Source organism: Motacilla alba, chromosome 12 (assembly GCF_015832195.1).
Source record: "Motacilla alba alba isolate MOTALB_02 chromosome 12, Motacilla_alba_V1.0_pri, whole genome shotgun sequence".
NCBI classification, from domain to species: domain Eukaryota; kingdom Metazoa; phylum Chordata; class Aves; order Passeriformes; family Motacillidae; genus Motacilla; species Motacilla alba.
Genome location: NC_052027.1, coordinates 2,023,374 through 2,043,999, shown reverse-complemented (window position 1 = coordinate 2,043,999; position 20,626 = coordinate 2,023,374). Strand labels below are relative to the sequence as shown.

The 20,626-nt window shown below is 44.4% G+C and overlaps 1 protein-coding gene across 1 annotated transcript in view; it reads left to right on the top strand.

Moving 5' to 3' along the window:
- The first annotated feature begins 309 nt into the window (after positions 1-309).
- CNTN4 (contactin 4) overlaps positions 310-20,626 on the top strand; it is a 132,158-nt gene continuing 111,841 nt past the window's right edge. The window contains exon 1 of the mRNA XM_038149088.1: positions 310-467. Within this exon, the coding sequence (XP_038005016.1) occupies positions 413-467 (55 nt within the window). The 5' untranslated portion in view covers positions 310-412. The remainder of the gene's footprint in view (positions 468-20,626) is intronic.

Genomic DNA, 20,626 nt, shown 5'->3' with positions numbered 1-20,626 from the left:
TTGCACAGAAGAGTTTACAGAGCAGAGAATTACTCCAATTTTCATTTTAATCTTCAGAGTTCACTAATTACACCCCAGAGAGGCAGGGAGTGAATCTCCTGAGGGCAAAAGTAAGAGACAGCAGAAATTTCCCTGCTCCAGGTTACAACTCTCAATCCTCACCCGCCACCCAGACACCTGAAATGGCCCCACATCACTGCTGGGAATGATTTGAAAGTCAACATTTACCAAAGTTTCTTTGTTGATCCTCAGATCCATCTCTCCTGGAAAGGAAGACCACGCTGTCGGCAGCACCAGCCCTAAACGTCCTTGCAATGTGTTTTGTTTTTCAGATTGAAGCTGGCCTGAGGTTCCCAGGGCTCCCTGCTCTGCTCTGCCGTTCCCGGGCTGCTCCCTGCCCCTGGAGCTGAAGATGAGGTTGCTATGGGAGCTGCTGGTGCTGCCCTCAGTCATGCTGTGCCTGGGAGGTGAGGTGTCCTCTTCACACCTTGCAGCTCCACCACCCCTGCTTTTCCATCCAGTGCCAGAGTGCCCCCTGGTTCCTGAAATGCCCAAATAAATCCCTGTTGGTGGCCCTTGTTACTGAGCTCATCAGGGTGAAACTCACTTTCCTCTTGGGCCTGTCTCCCAGCCCAAGCACAGTTCCTCAGAGGTCTGCTCTGCCCCTTTCCTCTTCAAAGCTGCTGCTGGTGGAAGTTGTTTTCCCTCAGTCCATTTTAAGCTTTCCCTGCTCAATTAAACCTCGGTGGAGTGGAGCTTTAAATCCCATTAAAGTGGTGTTGTGTTACAGCTGAGCCCTCGCTCCATTTAACAAATAATTAGAATAACATATTCCTGCCATACACCCATCTCCTGCAAGAGCCCTTGTTGAACCTTTTCAGCCCAAGCTGCAATGTTCAGAGCGTTCCTGGAGAAATTCCCAGAGATTTTTTGAGGGATGTGCCTTTTTCCTAAATCTGAAACTGTTCTTGAGAGCGTTTGGGGTTAGCAGAGGCTCAGTAAAGCTGGTTCAAAGCCCTGCCTGCTCGCTGGTTGTAGGATCACCTGTCCTGGAGCACACCAGGGCTGTCCTGACTCTTCCTCTCTCTGCCAAATCCTTGATTAATTCCTCCTTACAGTGCCACGATTATTCTCCCACATGTGTTTTGTTCTGAGGGAGGGTGTCAGGCTTTAATTAATGTTTGTGTCACCCTGGTGTTAGCCTGGATTGCTCTAATTTACCTGCTGCTTGCTCAGACTGCTTTACTGCTTTATTTATTAGCTTGATTTCTCCCCTTTTCTTTGTGCTCACTGTCAGGTTACTTTCCCAGCATTTTAGATAATAACAAAGTACTTAGAGCAGTGTTCATTTTTTTCTGCTTAGCTCTACTGAACACAAAGCCACTTTTCTTCCGGTACTTAGGGGTACCTATTTTTGAAATTCGGTTCCGAGTCTTCCTAAATGTGCTTTGACAGTTTCTGAGCTGGCAGAAAATTGGATGCAGAGAGGTTCTGCAATGCAGAGCCCCCACGTGTTTTGGGAATTGCAACCCCAGGGAAGCTGGGCTGGGGGAGCACAGCGAGGACGAGCCTTTATTTCAAGCAAATAAATGAAAGAGTGGGAAAACAAAAGCATGGAAAATATTTTTACTGTAATTTCTCTACTCCTATTGCAAACTGCTTAGTGCCAGCAAAATAAAGTTTCAGGGGGATGTGTTTGGGGGGGTTGCCTTGATCAAAAGATCAGTGTTTAATGAAAATACAAACTACAGAGTTTAATGAAAATACAAAATACATACTCTCCAGCACTCCCATCATTTTGCTGCAGCATTCCCCTCCTCTTTGCAGTGCACTGAATTTCCCCAGGCCTCAGATTCTTCTCCTGCTCAGGAAGATTTTACAGATGTGTGGGGAGAGGAGTGCCAGGAGTTTTGTGTGAGTTTTAGCACGGGTGCTGAAGGAGGAAATGGTTTCTTTCTGCTGCAGGACGTGCTCTGGGCTGCCTTCTTTGGGCAGGGTTTAAATGTGGAATTTTCTGCAGCATTGTCTGAGCTGGCTGGAGGCAGGGAAGTGCTTGTGCTGTGGGAATTCTGGTGTTGCCATGAGCAGGGCTCCCTCATTTGGGCTCTGTTCAAGGGATGCGCTTGGATTGCTTCCCAGAGCTTTGGGAGTGTTTTGTGTCGTGCTCTGCTGTTATGAACACAGGCACAGGTGGCTGTTAAATATTCTGAAGTTAAGGGGGAAATTTGTGGTTTCGTGTTGAGCAAACCATTTTCCACCCTTGCAAAAAAATATTAATAACTGAGTTATAAAATAGTAAAAAAAAAAAAATAGACTGCAGGAAGTTGTCTACCAACCCTCCACAGTGCCTTGAGGACCCTTAAAGGACTGAGAAAGCTCAATTCTTAAACCTGAAAATAGAATATTTGGGTTAGTTCAGAGTCAGGCACAGCCCAGGTGTCATCCTGGTCGTGGGTCTCAGCTGCAGAGAGCAGCAGGGCTGGTGAAGGAAGAGGTTTTGGGGCTGTGAAAAACACGTTCACTCTCCTGTGAAAATGTGAAAAGTTTAGTAAAGGACAATGGGAGACAAGGACCATGGAGCAAAGGTCATTGGGTCAGCCAAGAGCACACTGCTATCTTTGGGATACCCCTTAAATACCCTTTAGTTACATCAGCCTGTTGCATATTCATAAACCCTTATGCATAGCAAACTTTTCCCCAAACTAGTTTCCATTTTCCAAGAACTGTTTAGCATGGCTCCTCCTCAGTTCCACCTTTTTAGAGCATGAGTATTCTCTGGCTGTGGTTTTAGTCCTTTTTCATCATCACCTCCAGTTTTTGGCCCACACTGCCTTCAGTCAGCGAGTGCTGGTGCTTGGCAGATCTGCCCAGGTGTGCTCATCCTGTGTGCATTGGGTGTCATCCCATCCCTGCAGGCATTTTAACACAAGCACACTGGTATCAGCTATTGCACTAAGCTTAATCACAACAGAAATAAAAACTGGATCTCTGTAACAAAGTGACTTTAACACCGCACAAATAAAATCCATTTTGATATCTGCAAAAAGCCAGTATTATGATGTGTAGGTAGGAGAGGGTGTTGCCCCAACAAACCCCTGTGGAGTTGAGTGGTGCCACCATGCCCAAGAGCAGCATCCCCAGAGCTTCTCTAGGGCTCCAGCCACTGCCACCAGCTCCTTGTTGGATGTGTGAGAAACAAAGCTCACTCTTTAAAATGCTGAAAGGTTTATTAAGGGATAAAAGGGATCAAATCCGGTGCTGGGGTGCTTGGCTATCTGCAGAAAGCACACGGTTAACAATTTCCACGTTGGGGTTCATTGCCAATTCCAGTCCCACCCTCCCAGGTTGCTCTCTCTCCTCCATCCCCTGCTGTTTGCACTGTTGGGGCTGAAGCTGCAGCTCTGTCCTTGGTCCTGGGCTGGAAAGGATTGTTGTGTGGGGCTGAGCTGTGAGGAGAGCTGCTGGCACCGTGTGTGGAGTTCAGAGTCACACACCAAAGCAGTGCAGAGTCTGGAAATATGACAGCTCAAACTCGAGGCATCAGTGGAAACACAAGGCATTGCACGGGTGAGCCAAAGGGAGATGTGACTTTGTGTGCCTGCAATGCTCTGGACGAGTCTGAGAGGGAATTTTCTGTGTTTCTGTGACTTCTGTGCCATCCTCTGCCTCATTACCCTCCTGCAGCAGAGTTCCTGTGCTGAGGTCGTGTTCGCATGTTAATGAGCTGCAGTGGCACAGACACATGAATGTCTGAGTGTGCAGATGCATATTTTAGAGTGGGATTTATCCATTCCCCTTCTGACTGTGCTGTGGGTTAAACCCAGCTCAGCCCCACCCAGCTCCCCCTCACCTGCCTCCACGCCAGTGCAGTGGGGAGGAGAATCAAAATTGATACTTGTAGGTTGACAAAGGAACCATTTAATAATTGAAATAAAATATAATGATAAATATAATAATAATATAATAAATAATAACATAAAGTAAATAATAGTATTGTTTACTTAATAATAGTAAATAATAATATAAAGTAAAAAAAACCAAATTATGCACAATAAAACTGCTCAACACCCACTGACCCATGGCAGATCCTGGCCTGAATCCTGACCAGCCCCTTCCAGCTGCAAGCACCCCATAAATACAGGAGCTTTAAGAAATTAATTTGTCCTGGAGCTCTTAGCTTGGTTTGGTTTTGTTTGGGTTTTTTGTGTTTCACTGGGTTTTTTTGGTTTTTTTGGTTATTTGGGTTTTTTGGGTTTTTTTGGTTGGTTGGTTTGGCTGTTTGTTTTTTGTTGTAGTTGTTGTTGGTTTTTTGGTTTGGATTTTTTTTTTTTTTTTGGTGGTGGTTTGGGGTTTTTCCCCAAAACTTTTTTCAACAGGAAGATATTCTCAGAAATGCCTGTCCAGGCATTCTCTGTCCTTTGATCCCATGCTGATCCAGCCCAGCAATGCCCCAGCAGGGTTCAGACCAGAGTGTTTAGAGCACAGCTGTGCCACCCAGGGGAGGGAAAAAATGCAATAGAGAGTCAAATGTTTTCCACTGTGAGGCAAGACCCCCCATCATTTATATCAATACATTCCAGTGAAATCGGGCACCCAGCTCTGTTGAAAATCAAACCTCAACATTCACAGAGAGATGAGGACTTGAATTCGTGCTGCTCTCCAAGCAGCTGCAGGTTTCATACCAGAGAAATTCAGCTAATTTCGTGTCTGAATATAAATAATTAAAGCTGGGAGCCCTGTTGTACATATTAAATTATGGTCTCCTCTAAACGAGGCCGCAGTTCAATTTGTTCAGTGTGGGGTTTTTTTTTTTAGCTCGTGCTGTGTAGCTCCCTCTGCACTTTGATGTGAGCAGGAAGCTGGGAAATGATTCATCTGCTGCTGCCCCGTAATTAATTAATTAATATTTTGGTCAGTTCTGCAGCACTTTGCATTTCTGGAGCCAGCTGCTTAATTAATGTTTGCACAGCAGAGGAGGCAGGGAGTGACTCCTGGTGCTCCTCGAACACCACCCAGCCCTGGGCACCACTGGGGAAGGGTTTGCAAATCACAACTGCCTTGCCTTAATACTTTGAGTGTGTTTTTTATTATTATTTAGGGGCTTTTCCTGTTCATTTCCAACTCCTGTATTTGGAAATCCCTTAGAAGAGGTGTGGCCCCCCAGCAGCATTGTCTTGCAGGAAGGTTTGGGGTGAGCAGGTCCTGGATCCTCCTCTCCTGACTGGGATGAGAATGGTTAAACCTCAGCTGGACTAAAATTCCTTTAAACTGAAGCTGATGCCTCAGGTTTTAGTTTTTATGTTTTTCAGATTCTGTGCTGCTTTAGTGTTTGGGATTCACACCAGGGGATGGTGAGCTCTGTGCACAGAGCAGGGAGACAAAACAATTCCTGCTCCAGCTGGGCACCAAGGACAAATGATCCAAAGCTCAGCCCAGGAGCACAAACAGCGTGGGCTGCAGAGAGAAAAACAAGCAGGGTGGGAGTGCCTGGGCTAAAGCTGGAACGGGACAATGAACTGCAAGGTGCAAATGGAGCAGAGCTGAGCCAAGGGAGAGACCCCGGGAGCGCTCGTGCATTTTGGGACCATTTGGGTTCCTCTTGGGTGCAGCCCTGGCTGGGCTCTGGTGCTGCCCAAGGTGGATCCATGGAGGAGATGCTTTGGATAATTCCCTTTTTTTTTATTTAACTCCATCCAGCCTCTGCTCCAGGGCAGCCTGCACAAGGCAGCAAAGCCAGAAGACTTTGAGCTGCCCTGGTGGGCTCTGCAGCATCGCTCCGCTGTACAGAGGTGGAAAGGAGAGCTAAGAAAATGTAATTTATGCTTATGTAGGGATTATGTGGCAAGTTTGTCTGTGATTGCAGAGGATTTGAGTCAGCCTCACGAGAGGTCTGTACCCATTTCCCTTCCTGATCTGCCAGCAGCAAAGCCCTTGCTGGATGTGACCTGATTGATTTAGGCCATCGTTTCCCAAATTAGGAAACCAGAGGCCATATCAATGCCATCTCCTCATTTTTATATACAGATGATTAGGTATATGATGTTTTTCTCTGTTTAACTCTCAAGTCCATCTGGGCAAATTTAACTGCCTCTTTCTCAAAAGTTAAGAAGGTGAGATGGTGCACTTTAAATAAACCAGGGAGTAGGCAGACATCTTTCTGAGCAGATGTTCCAACTCTCTGGCTGTGTATTGATCCCCTGTGTGTTTTATGTGATGCCCCTTTTCAATTTAGCTCCTTTGCATTTGAATTAGTGTGTAGGTATTGAAATTAAATCTCATTTAGGGACTTACAGAAATACCTACTTTACCACGCATCTATCAAATTAGCGAGGATATGGACCCAAACTGATTATTTATTGCTGGTAAAAATGGGTTTTATGGCAAAATTGGAGGTGATTAGTGGGGTGTTTTATAGGTAAAATACTGTGGGATTCTTAGAAAACCTAAATATTATTGGAAAGGGGCTTAATTTTGTAAAGCTTGAGCAGTCATGGAGCAGAACAAGAGGTGAGGGATGTGGTGCAGGGGGAATCCTGCTGGGAGCTCTGCTGGGTGCTGGGCCAAGCCTGGCTTAGCTAGTCTAAAACCTGTCTGTGTGGGGATTTCCTCCCTGCCTGGCTACAAAACCTCTGCTCCTTTTCTCCCGCTCTGCTGGGGATTTTCATCCTTCAGAACACGGGGGGAGCCTTTTGGGGTGAAATCCCTGGGTTTGCTGCAGCCCTTGGAGCTGAAGTGGCTGGAAATGCTCTTGGCAGGGATCATTTCACTGGGGAAAGGTCCCTCAGTGAGGAGGATCATCCAAGGGGAATAAAATTCAGCCCAGCTCGGATAAGGAAGTGCCAGAAATGTGGGCAGCCACAGAATCACTGGACCTGGGCTGGCCATACAGGAGTGAGGCTCCTCAACACCTGTAGGGTAGGGTAAAATATAATTATAGGGTAAAATAATTCTAATTACAGGTATTTTGTAGGGTAAATTATAATATGCAATAATTTATTATAATGGTATTATAATAAATAATATAGTAAATAATAATATTGCATAAATAACATTATAATTTATTTTATAATAATACTAGTAAATAATAATATAAAGAAAAAAACCAAGTGATGCACAATAAAACTGCTCAACACCCACTGACCCATGGCAGATCCTGGCCTGAGTCCTGACCAGCCCCTTCCAGCTGCAAGCACCCCATAAATACAGGAGCTTTAAGAAATTAACTTGTCCTGGAGCTCTTGGTTTGGTAAACTCCATATAAACACTATATTATTTATTATATAGTATTATACAGGAACATTATTTTAATATAAACATTTTATAGAAATATTGTATATAAATATGGTGTTTTATATTGTGTTTATATAAATATGGTGTATACATATGTATGTATTGTGTAATGTAAACATGGTGTTTTATATTATATAAAACACCATATTATTTATTATATTATTATTCTAGATCAACATTATTATATATAAAATTATATAAAGATCAGTTATATATTATACATACACATTATATTATATATAAACACTATATTTTTTGTTATAATATTATTACATTTCTAATTCTATTTTACCCCACCCCTCAAAAAGTCCTGTCCTGTCCTTGCTTGCCACGAGGGCTGCATTCTTTGCAGGGTTGGGGCCCTTAAACAGAGCAGATGCTGCCGTGGTTTTGCACTTCATGCTCAAGTCAGCCCGTGGCAGATCAGTAAGTTCCTGTAGTGAACAGAGCTCGGGGTGCTGCAGTTCAGCTGGGCATTGCTTGGTGCTTCTTTATTGAAGCATTTGTCAAATGCTGCGCTCTGAAATTAAGAATATCGCTGCTGCCAGGCTGCACTGACTCATTACTGCAAGTTTTAGGAAAGATTTCCTGTGTATTGCAGGGAAAAAGCAAAATTTTCCTGTTCTCCCTTCAGTGCTTCAGCCCGGTTTTCCTGATGTGTTTGGATTTTTTATTTTGCAGTAAAATACACATATTCAGCTTCATAAATCAAGCTAAGACACCGTTGTTAAATAGTCTATATCATATTAATTACTCCGTGAAGCAAGGCAAGAATTACAACCATTTATAATCCACTACTGGGGAAGCTGCTAATGAACGAGACAGGTAACTAATTAGCCAGCCAGCAGTCAGCATCTCCAGCTGAAGCTGGTGACTTTAAACTTCATTAAACTTTCCAGGTGTCGGGCAAAGTATGAAAAATACAGCTATCTTAATGGCTTGATGTGTCTTAATTCCAATTTTCTGAGTTGAAATGGCTGAAGATTGCATCTGTTTTAAGGGATGTTGTCATTTATAAAGATTCCCGTGGCTGTCTGGCACAGCTGAAAAGGAAATTAGCAGTTTGTGTGGGAAAGTTTTGAGTTTGTCCAGTGCATGTTGGGAACAGCATGAACTCAGAAGTGGCTGAAATTCCTGCTATCCCAATAATTTGTGCCTTCTTAATTTGTACCTTTTCACTTTGTACCTTCTACCTACAGCATGAACTCAGAAGTGGCTGAAATTCCTGCTATCCCAATAATTTGAACCTTTTGAATTTGTACCTTCTGCCTTGCCCTTAATATTTTGGGTGGGGGGTTTTTTCTGGTTATTTAGGGGGTGTTTTTTATGTTCATTTCCATCTCCTGTATTTGGAATCTGCAGAATAGATCCCTGACAGAATTCTGGATATGGTCATTGTTCTTACTAGTGAAATGGGGATTATGCAGTGGGTGACCAGTGAGACTTGGAAGGAAATCAATGATTTGTGTCCTTCCAGCTCAGATGATGCCATGGAATGCTCCCTGAGAGCTCAGGCTTTGCTCTCAGGGCATTCCCTCTCCTTCCATTTTGATCTGGACCACAGGAAATTGCATTTTCTCCAGCCTCCCTCTGGGTGGGCTTTGCTTGGAGACATCTGAGGGGGGACTTGCGAGAAGGCAAGTGGGGTTTGTGGGGTGAGAAGCAGGGAGTGGGAGGGGAGCCAGAGGTGAAAAGGGGCTGGGAGCAGCTGGGTGCACAGGTGGGATGAGGAGGAGAATTGTGCACCTCCTCAGCCATGGAAAAATTGCTTCCAAATTCTCTGTGTTGAGTAACTTAAATTGTCTTTTATGACATCCCTGAAAAGTGGGATTATATGTGGTAAAAAATCACAGCTTTGGGGTATTTTTGGGCTTTACAGCTGAAGTCCAGGTTGTGGTGATTTGGCAATAACTTTGAACAATTTTTTTTCTTTTTCTTTTTTCTTCTTTTCTCTCTGTCTGGATATTGTGATCCCTTTGAACGCCTAACACAGACCTGGTGCCCATTTTGTGCATCCAGATTTCCAACCTGCTTTTTTGGGTTGTTTTGTGACCAAAATCCAAAAAAAAGTCAGTACAGGCAACTCTGAAACTGTAAATATTACTGCAATGGATGATATTTACTGCCAATTCAAATTTAAAAAAAACAGCAAAAAGGCTTAGAGAGAGACAAGCTTTGGGCTTGTGCTTTTCCTCCTGAGGGAAGGAGCAGCTTTGGGAAGAGGCAGGGATGTGGGAGCAGAGCTCAGGCAGAGGAGTGCTGCATCTGCCAGCATGGAAATGGTGACTGAGGAATAATGGGAAGAAACTCCAAAAAATCTCTTCTGGACCTCAGAATGGGAGAGTTGGACGTGAGGAGGCTGTGAAGGACAGCAGGAGGGGTGACCTGCTGGGTGAGGGTGATCTGGAAATGCTTTTTGTGTGTTTACCTGGGTTTGGTTTTTGCAGCCACTCTGGGCTTGGGGACATGGAAGCATTTCAGGAGAGGAACAAGTCTGAGAGGCAGAGCAGCTCCTGCTCAGGCTGTCGGTGGAAGATGCATTCCCCAGCTGGGATAAAAAGCTCTCCATGGCAGTCTCATGGTGCCTCTTCTGGGCTGGCAAGCCCAGCTGTGGTTCTCCAGCCAAGCGGCCAAGAACCGTCACCAGGAAGGGCTGCACCTCGTTTTGGGAATTGGAAAAACTCTGCTGGCTCTCAGTTTTTCCTAGGTAATAGTGAATAGTGGCACTGGGTGGAGTGGGATGTGCTTGGTTCCCCACTCCCTTCCCAGACAGGCAGGACAAGCACTGGGTGCTCAGAAACCTCATAAAAATGAGATTCCCATTTCAAAATAGGGTCATGAATTCCCAGCATATGTGATGTACATCTGCCAGGCACTGCCTTTTCTTCCTTACAGCACTGAAATAACTTGGAGTGTGCTCTAAAGCCCATGTCCTCTTTTTCCCCAGTGAGAAGCAGAGCTTCCCTGAGTGTTTTCCCACTTGTTACAAAATGACACTCTCCAAACAGCTCGTTGCTCAATAATCTGCACAGAATTTCCCAGGATTTATTCAGACTGACTTGGTTTTATTAAGTGTCACAGTTACATTTATTGACCTCTGCTGCATTCCTGAGCAAACTCGAATGCACTCTTTTCTCTTTTTGGGAATTTGTTGGGATATTAGGATGGAATGTGGAATTTATCCCCTAATGAAAGGCGAGGGAGAGATGCCATCAGCCAGTGGGAGGAGAGAGAACCCAGTGCTTTCCCATGTAAATTATGTGAGCTCTGGAAGGGAGCCAGGCATTCATTTTGTTAAAATGGGGTTTGATAATTGAAACTAATTTAACATCGACCCCATTAAGTTGCATTTTATTGCTCATTTAATCCGCCTGTCTCACGAGCTCCCAGGACTGGGAAGCTGCTTTGGAATGGTTTTGGTTCATCAAAGCTGCAGCCACTCCTGCAGTGAGTGCTGAGCCTGTCCTGAGGGGCTGGGGTCAGCATTGGGGTGGGGGGTTCAGCTTTGGGCAGGTTTTGTGGGAAGATGCTTTGTCTGGAAAGCTCATGGATGGTCCCTCATCAGCCCTGTGGCCTGGCAGAGCCTCTCCCTGCAGGATCCTGCATCCCCTGGGCTGCCTGGCACAGCTTTATCACACCTGAGAAACCATCCCAGTCCTCCATCAGTGCAGCTCAAAAACACTGAATGGGTTGGGTTGGAAGGGACTTTAAAAATTACCCGGTGTCACCCCTGCCATGGCAGGGACACCTCCCACTGTCCCAGGCTGCTCCAAGCCCTGTCCAGCCTGGCCTTGGGCACTGCCAGGGATCCAGGGGCAGCCCCAGCTGCTCTGGGCACTCTGTTTTAGAGCACATTTATTGACTTCTGTCAAAAATCTCCATTTAAATCAGCCAAGGAGCTGGATCCACGAGTTTTTAATTGCTGGGGTTCCCATCTTCTCCTGCCCTGTTTCTGCTTTCCTCTGTCTCACTGTTGTCTCACACGATCTCTCTATTTCACCTGTGCTGCACATGACTCATTAAATAATCTCCTAATTGGTTCTGGGTGCTAATTGCAGCGAGGCACTGGGTGATGGTTGCACACTCAGAGCTGCATTTATCCCAAATCAGGGAGCAGGAGAAGGTGCAAGGACGAGGAGGAGCAGCCGTGGGGGATGTTTGTTTGTTTGCAAACAGCTTCTCCTGGGGCTGCTGCTGTGGGCTGGGGAATTGCTGGAGCCTTCCCCTTGGGAAGAGGCAGCAGGAGAGGAGCTGTAAGAGTGTGCCTGGCTTGCATCAGAGCCCTGGGGACAGGGAGCTGCTCCTGGGAATGCTGCAATCCAGACTGGAGGGGCTGGGAAGGGCAGGGCAGGTAAAAAGTGCAGCTTAAACCACTCCAGGAATCACAGAGTCACACTGAATCACTGAATTACAGGGTCACAGAATCACAGAAATACTGAATCACAGGTCACAGAATCAGAGAATCACTGAACCACGCAGTCACTGAATGCCAAAATCACAGATTCAGAGAATCACAGGGTCACAGAATCACACAATCACAGAATCACCAGGCTGGAAAAGACTTTCAAGATCATCCAACCCAGCCCTAACACCTCAACTGAGCCCTGGCACCCAGAGCCACATCCAGGCTTTTTTTAAACACATCCAGGGATGGAGACTCCACCATCTCCCCAGGCAGGCCATTCCAGAACTTTTTCAGGAGTGTTGTACAAACCAGGTGGGAATGTGTAGAACCATTGAAAGGTGAACCCGTGGCTAAGAAATCACTAGGAAAATCCAACAGGAGCTGGGATTCAGTGATTCCAGTGGGTGCCTTCCCATTCAGGATTGATTCTGCACTGATTTAGCTGCTGATTTAGGCTGCAGATCACATTTAAACACGTGGCTAATGTCTCCATTTTTAAATACAAAGACATGAATATGAAGAGAAAGAACAGAAAATGTGTTCTTTCAAACCCAGTTCTCACCCATGGTGAATCAGCAGCATTTCAGGTATTGCTCAACACAGAACCTACAAATAAAAATTTAAAATTCAAACTCTACAGAGTGCAGGAAAGGGCAACCCTTAGATTTTATACTGGTGAAGGATTTATAGCTGCTTTGTACAACCAAAAAGCTTTTGGGGCAGGAATTGACATGGAGAATTGACTGAATTTTGGTGCTGGATTGCTGAGTCTTCTTGATGCCTTGTGCAGGCTGCCCTGGAGCAGGGGCTGGGCAGAGTCACAGAATAAAGCAGGGATTTATCCAAAGCATCTCCTCCATGGATCCACCTTGGGCAGCACAAGAGCCCAGCCAGGGCTGCCCCCAAGAGGAACCCAAATGGTCCCAAAATGCACGAGCGCTCCCGGGGTCTCTCCCTTGGCTCAGCTCTGCTCCATTTGCCCCTTGCAGTTCATTGTCCCGTTCCAGCTTTAGCCCAGGCACTCCCATCCTGCTTGTTTTTCTCTCTGCAGCCCACGCTGTTTGTGCTCCTGGGCTGAGCTTTGGATCATTTGTCCTTGGTGCCCAGCTGGAGCAGGAATTGTTTTGTCTCCCTGCTCTGTGCACAGAGCTCAGCATCCCCTGGTATGAAGCTCAGACCTGCACACTAAAGCAGCACAGAATGTGAAAATAGAAAACCTAAACCTGAGGCATCATTCTCACCATCCAATTCCCACCCCTGGCCAGGGACACATTCCCTTTGGCCAGGCTGCTCAGGGGCTGTTCAGCACTGCTTGGGCACTTTGGGAAGGTCAAGAACTGCACAGCCAAAAGCAGAGTAAAAGCACAGGAGATGGGAATCTGACCTGGCGTTTGAGCAGGAGAAATCTCCACCTTAACCTTGGGATACTGGGAGTTATTCCTGCAACAACCATGTCACTTCAACAGTGGTCTGATTGCTGTGTTCCTCCTTTTTTGGTTCTTATTGTTTGTTTGTTTGTTTGGTGATTTGTGTTTTTGTTTTGTTTGGGGTTTTTTTGTTTATTTGGTTGGTCTGTTGTTGTTATTGGTGGATTTTTTGTTTGTTTTTTGGGGGTTTTTTTGGTTTGTTTTTAGCAATACTGAATCAAACTTTCAAAACGTTACCCAGTTCCAGTTTGTTCCTCCCCAGACACTCAGCGTTAGAAGCTCAGGTGTGGCTGTGCTGGTTTGCAAAGTGCTGGCTGGGTGGAAAATGTGCTTATGGCGTGGGTTTTTCTGGGGGCACAGCAAAATGTGCCTGTCAGAGCTGTGCAGGATTGATCTGTGCGAGCTGCCACCCCGGGAGCTCTGACACCTCGGAGTCAGCACTGCCACTCACGCCTCCTGCAAGGTGTTGTGTTCTTCCAAAACCCTTCCGACGCCTCTTTGTTGAGACTTTCTCTCCTCTGGCATCCAATTACCGCTGAAACCTCACCGCCCCTTCTTATTTTTTAAGTGGAGGCAATCTCTGGTGTTTTACTGCTGTCTCTCAAGAGTGTTTAGGGGATGCGTGAAAATGCAGCAAGGGTTTTGGCATTTAGGAGATGTCGTAACAGCTTTGGGTTTTTTTTTTTTATTATTTTAAAGCTCATTTTAAGGTGTGTCAGCTGATAAAACTGCAATCAGTGAGGTGAGGGTTGACACAAGGATAAATTCCAGCTGGAAAAATCCCTTCCCATGCACTGGATTGCACCTGGGAGCTCCCTTGGCAGAGGAAAAGGGGCAAAATTTGGAGAAATTTAGAGGAAACCAAATTTTCCACCAGTCGCTCAGTGGTGCTGGAGGACACAAAAATACCTTCCTGATGTATTTGTCCCTTCCATTCATTGCTTTTTGAGCAAGCAGGGGTTTAAAAACCTCTTCAAGTTGTTCCTGAAGATTTCAGATGCCATGTAAATTCAGGAGTTACTGTGCAGCTGCCCACAGAGCATTTAAAATAAAAAGAAAAATGGATCAGAGTGAGTGTACAAATGTATTGGCGGCCTCAAAGGAAAAACAGCTTTGCTAAACCTTATAAATGTGTCACCAGTGACTCTGGAGATGTGGAACTCTCATCTTGAGCTATCCTCCATTATTAATGCAATCCCAAATATACAAGAAAGGCTGCACACAAATCCCATATACAGAGTTTAAGAGACAAAACCCCCTCCTCTGTGTGCAAAATTCTTTGCAGTATATATTTCAGTGTATAAAGTGCATGGGTAATGCACTTCTTTCTTTATTAATATGATTTAAAATAGACAGTAAAGGCTGCAAAACCCCTCTATATACAGAGTTTAAGTGACAAAAAACCTCCTGTGTTCACCAAATTTCTGCCTCTGGAGCACATTTAATTTTTTAACAACTCTTCAGTGTTTTGCAGGATTTTTTCATGTAAGTTGAATTTGATTTTCTATAATAATAACACCTTGCTTTCCATAAGGTGACCTCAATATTTGCTTGCTGTACAGGTGTAGCCATGACATTCCTTTTCTTTGGAACATATTTTTCATGCTTTTTGCTCTGGACTGTTTTCGATTCCCAGTGTGAACCCAGGAAGCAGATTCAGATGACAAAATCCAACGTACAGTCAGAGAAAATGAGTGATTGGGACCCTTTATCAGGGGTGGCACGTAGACGCTAATTATGGTCTCAGCTATTCTGTATCTTAATCAATTCCAGTGATCTTGTTTGTAATTTTTACTCCTCCTGACAAGGAGCTGCTCAAAGAAATAAATTGGCCATCAGTGTAATTTGCTTCTTGGACACAAAAGGCTCCCAGATTAACAGGCTTTTTCCCCCTGGAGAGATCTCCCTCATCCACTCTTGGCTGGTGTTAATTATTCCTTTGTCCCTTTTTGTTCTCCGAGGGGCTCAGGAGGGGCAGCAGCAGCTCCCAGTGCCCACCGCTGGCGTGCCCCAGCACATCCACTGCTCCTCTGGGCTCAGGCAGGGAAATCAGCCTGGACCAGCTCCGAAAAGTCAGGATTTGTGACCACAATCACCTCGCATTCCCAAAATCCAGGCTGTTTTGATTGGCATAAAAACAAAGGCAGTGTTTGAAAACTACTAATGAAACTTGGGAAATCGGGGAACTGAGCAGGGTGCCCGTGGCAAAGGGATCTTGGTAAGATCTTCAAAACACCTCGTTGGATTAGTGCTGAAAGCAGCACCTTCCAGATCCAGCCCTTCCCCTTTGTTGTGCTACAGGTGGTTTTGAAAACAATTTACAAAGAGGCTTTTTTTGTCTTTTTCATGCTGTTAAAGCAAATTGGTATGTAATTAGATTTATATAGTGAATAATCTTATTTGCATATCCAATTAATTCTTCCTGTTTTAATTTGCTAGGGTTGGATTCACATTGGTAGTAAAAAAAAATAACACTTAAATTATCAAGCATTCAAATTTTCTTCTGCTGTTATTTGTTCAAGGTCTTCCATTAAAATTTGGTTCTGGGCATCGTCTTCCTTTTAAAAGTTGTTAAATAACATGAAAAAAGGTTATAAAAAACCCAGCCCACATGACTTGAGCTGTAAAAACATTAAGGGTCTCTTTAAGCTGGTCAGGGGGAATGCAGTGTGAATTTAGGCTTTTCAAGCATCTTTTTATCACTGAATAGTTTGGGTGGGTCTCAGGTTTAGCTTTTCTATTTTTCACATTCTGTGCTGCTTTAGTGTGCAGGTCTGGGCTTCATACCAGGGGATGCTGAGCTCTGTGCACAGAGCAGGGAGACAAAACAATTCCTGCTCCAGCTGGGCACCAAGGACAAATGATCCAAAGCTCAGCCCAGGAGCACAAACAGCGTGGGCTGCAGAGAGAAAAACAAGCAGGGTGGGAGTGCCTGGGCTAAAGCTGGAACGGGACAATGAACTGCAAGGTGCAAATGGAGCAGAGCTGAGCCAAGGCAGAGACCCCGGCAGCGCTCGTGCATTTTGGGACCATTTGGGTTCCTCTTGGGGGCAGCCCTGGCTGGGCTCTTGTGCTGCCCGAGGTGGATCCATGGAGGAGATGCTTTGGATAAATCCCTGCTTTACTCTGTGACTCTGCCCAGCCTCTGCTCTAGGGCAGCCTGCACAGGGCATCAGGAAGGGACCTTAAAGATGATCCAGCCCCATGGCAGGGACAGCTCCCACTGTCGCAGGCTGCTCCCAGCCCCATCCAGCCTGGCCTTGGGCACTGCCAGGGATCCAGGGGCAGCCCCAGCTGCTCTGGGAATTCCATCCCAGCCCCTCCCCAGTCTCACAGCCAGGAATTCCTTCCCGATCTCCCATCCATCCCTGATTCTGGGGATGGATTTTACAGGGGCTGAATGGTTCATTCAGGAGGCTTTGGCAAAAATGGTGCCAGGGAGAGGGAGATGGACTGAAAATGGATGTTCTCATGTGGGTCCATGGAGCTGCTTCAAAGTGAGCAGGGGACACTGCAGGGAGAGGTTAAGAACTGAGAATTAAAACAGCAATGTCTTTAAAAGATTTAATAAACAAGGCAAATACGTTGCATAATTGTGTTGCAATGATTTGAAATAGGTCCTAAGGAAAATTGCTTTGAATCCTAATTAGCAACTAATGGTTATTAGCTAAATCCGGTGCCAGGGAAGAAATAAATAGGTGAAATAAATAGGAAGCTCCTGCTTCCACTTCCACCCACTGCAGCTGTTGTCCCAATTTTGGGCTATTTTTACCTAAAAGCTGAAGTGGCTGCAGGATACCGTGCAGGTCCCGGAGAACACCTGGGCTGTGTTGCTGCCATCCAGGATGAAACACAAATGAGGTGACAATTGGTGGCAAAACAATTTCTGTGGATGGGTTTTATCTCCTGAGGAACAACTGAGTTATTCTGTTGAGTCAGAAAAATAAACTGTGCTGGGTCCTGTGCCCCGAGGAGCTCTGTGTGGTTTGAGGTGGGAATAGGTGTTCAGATAATGCATTCCCACTCTTTTTCTCTTGGATTCATCCTCTGCCTGCTTTGTAAATTGCTCTGCACCGAGCTCCAAACTGCTTTTAGCTTCCCAGGCCAGGAAAAGACACTGCACGTCCCAGCGTGTCAGAAAACTCGGGGAAAATGACCTCCAGCTCCCAGGCACTTATTGCAAACCTATTTTAAATTGAATACTCAAGCCCAGATAATACAGGCTGTTTGATAAGAAACATTAGAGAAATCCATAACACGAGGCTTTTTATTATGGGTTTATTACATCAATCTCTCCAGTGGGTAATGGAACTTGTAAATATACTCTTATGTAGGAGTCTCCTTGCGGGCTTTTTATTCATGCTGAAGTAAGCACAGCAAACTTATTTGCTGTCAGGGTACATTGAATTTAAGATTAGTATTTATTTTGGTTCTAAAGGGGTTCTGCTTTTGTGAATTGGAAGTTGGAGCAGCTGTAGGAGAGGAGGTGGGAGCTGCAGGGGGGCTTTGGGGGGAAAATGAGTTTTTCCAGGCAAACTGCTGGTCCCTGTATGGGATACATGGAACGTGCCCATTAAGGGCTGCGGGTCGTGTGCTCAGAGCTCCTTCAGGAGGGAAAACTGGCTTTGTTTAAGCAGGAGCTTGCTGCGTGTTCATTGACTAAGCCCAGCAAGATGAAAAATCATCCATGGGATTAGAGGAATGTTGAAGGGATCTATCGCCTGCGTTCCTGCACGGTGCAAACACGGGCACGGCGCTCCCTGCACTGTAAACATTTGTTCTTTACTGGGAAAATGCTTTTAATTCTCTTCCAGAGGTAAACAAAGTAATGCTGCTGCAGCAGGAACCACCCAGCAGGTTTTTGCTTACTTGGGAGAAGCCGAGGGGACGTTTGTGCTGAGTAAAGAGTCGAGGAAAAGTTTACAGAGAAGTTCAAAAAGGAGCTCAAATCGTAGCAATGCTAACAAAGCCCAAGAACAGCTCACAAGATTTGAAGATTTCTTGGAGGATGTAGTAATTAATTGGTGGTTTATCATGATACGACAAGAAATGAACAACACTCGCATGCTGAGATGTTTTAGGTTAAAAAAAAAAGGGTCAGTTTATTTCTGGATTTTGATATTTATAGAATTCTAAAAGTGACTATGGATTGGAGGATGAAACTGTTTCTGTTCTAATCACACTGGTTAAACCAACAGCCTATAATTTTTTTTCTTTTTCCGAAAAGGAATGCAAAACAATCATTATTTACAAGAAAAGTGCGTGAGAAACTCCATTGCAAAAATGTAAACATCAGGAGGCCTAGAAGAACTTTAGAAGAACAGGGTGACAGTGGTTGTCTTACTATAGGGAAAACAGTTCTTAATTAGAGGATGTTAATTGCACAGACAGACCAGAAGCCTGCTGAGGCGACTGCAAAGTCGGCTTTAAATCAGAATTTTGTCAGGTTTTTAGGGCTCCCCATCCCTGGCAGTGCCCAGTGCCAGGTTGGACAGGGCTGGGAGCTGCCTGGGACAGTGGGAGGTGTCCCTGCCATGGCAGGGGTGGCACTGGGTGGGTTTAAGGTCCATTCTGGATGTGTTTAAGGTCCATTCTGGGTGGGTTTAAGGTCCATTCCCACCCAAACCCCACAGCAAAGCAGGAAGGATGTACCTTACACAGCTGCAGAATGAACACAGCCAGGTTCAGGTAATACCTGCATTTCCAACAATGACCAAGATCTTCTTTTTTTTTGCTGTATGAGATACATTATGAGTGAAGAATGGAGGATGTGTGTATTTAATTAAGGTCTGAGGGTAACAAATATGCTTGAGCCACAAAACCACACCCGTGTCAAACCCCCCTGAAAGGAACCACCCTTCCCCTGGCTGGGCACTTCCTTCTGGGCCAGGGCAGCTCCTAAAATGCATCGGCAGAAAGCTCAGCACTAATTTTGATGTGTCTTCTCCTGTGTGTTAATTACATATTATCATCTCCATCTCTTGCATCTTTAAAAAGACAGAAGTTTTTATGTTTGTTCTCATGTCTCTATGTTTGTTTTTATGTCTTTATGTTTGTTTTTATGTCTTTATGTATGTTTTCATGATTTTATGGCTGTTTTCTTGTCTTTATGGTTATTTTCGTGTCTTCATGTGTGTTTCCGTGTCTTTATGGTTGTTTTCATACCTTTATGTATGTTTGTTTCCATGTCTTCATGTTTGTTTCCATGTCTTTATGGTTATTTTCATATCTTCATGGTTGTTTTCATGTCTTCTTGTTTGTTTTAATGTCTTTGTTTGTTTTAATCTCTTTATGTTTGTCTTTATCCTTTCTGTATGTTTGTTTTCATGTCTTCATGTTTGTTTTCATGCCTTTAGGTTTGTTTTCATGTCTTTTTGTTTATTTTCATGTCTTTCTGTTTATTTTCATGTCTTTCTATTTATTTTCATGTCTTTATGTTTATTTTCATGGTTTTATGTTTGTTTTCATGTGTTTCTGTATGTTTGTTTCCATGTCTTTGTTTTCATGTCTTTATGTTTGTTTTCATGTCTTTTTCTGTTTCCATGTGTTTCTGTTTGTTTTCATGTCTTTCTCTGTTTCCATGTCTTTCTGTATGTTTGTTTTCATGCCTTTGGGTTTGTTTTCATGTCTTTATGTTTCTTTTCATGTGTTTATATTTGTTTTCATATCTTCCAGCTGCTTTTGGCCACTTCTCAGTGCTCTTACAAACCTCAGCCCCAGTGCTGAGGGTGCTGAAACTCTCAGAAGGGATGGCCTGAGCAGCAAATGGCTCAAGAGGAATTTTGTGGCTTTGAATTCTTGCTGCTCACAGAACAAGGCCCTGCCCAGGCAGCAGTGATCCATGAAGAGTTATTCCCTGTTTAATTACTGTGCCTGCACTTTTCTCCTGATGGAGTGTGCTGCTGTGCTTACTGGAGAGAAGTTAAAGCCCAGGCTCTCTGTCCCAGATAAAAGGCTGCTTACAGAAACTCTTATTTGTCTTTGAGGCTTCTAAAAAAAAAAAAAAAAAAAAAGGTTTTTCATAGTGTGTTCTCAATCCAGTATAATCCTTAATTTTCAAAACACAGAAAGCCCTTCTTTTTTTTTTTTCTGCAATTGTAATGAAAAAATTGCTGAAGCAGTGCACATTATTTCGATTACCCATTAAGCCTTCTCTGCTCTAGAATGAAATTACATGATTTTAGTTAATTTTCTTGCTTTTAACTTCTGACTTGTAATTTACCAAAAGAGAAAAACAAACCACTACAACTCTGCTGGTCTCCCATTACTCCCAAAATGAGGAATGCAAGTCCGCTCCTATTTTGGCATCTTTATGATATTTTGGGTTTTTCATACTCAAACACAGACAAGGGTAACATTTAGTTTGCACCATAGTTGTGATCTATGACTTCCATAAGGCTTCAGCATTATGTTGGCCTGCCATAAATGCACTTTGCATAGTGAGTGATTTATTTCACTTTATTTCCTTTCATGTTGATCCTATCAACACAGGAAACCATCATTT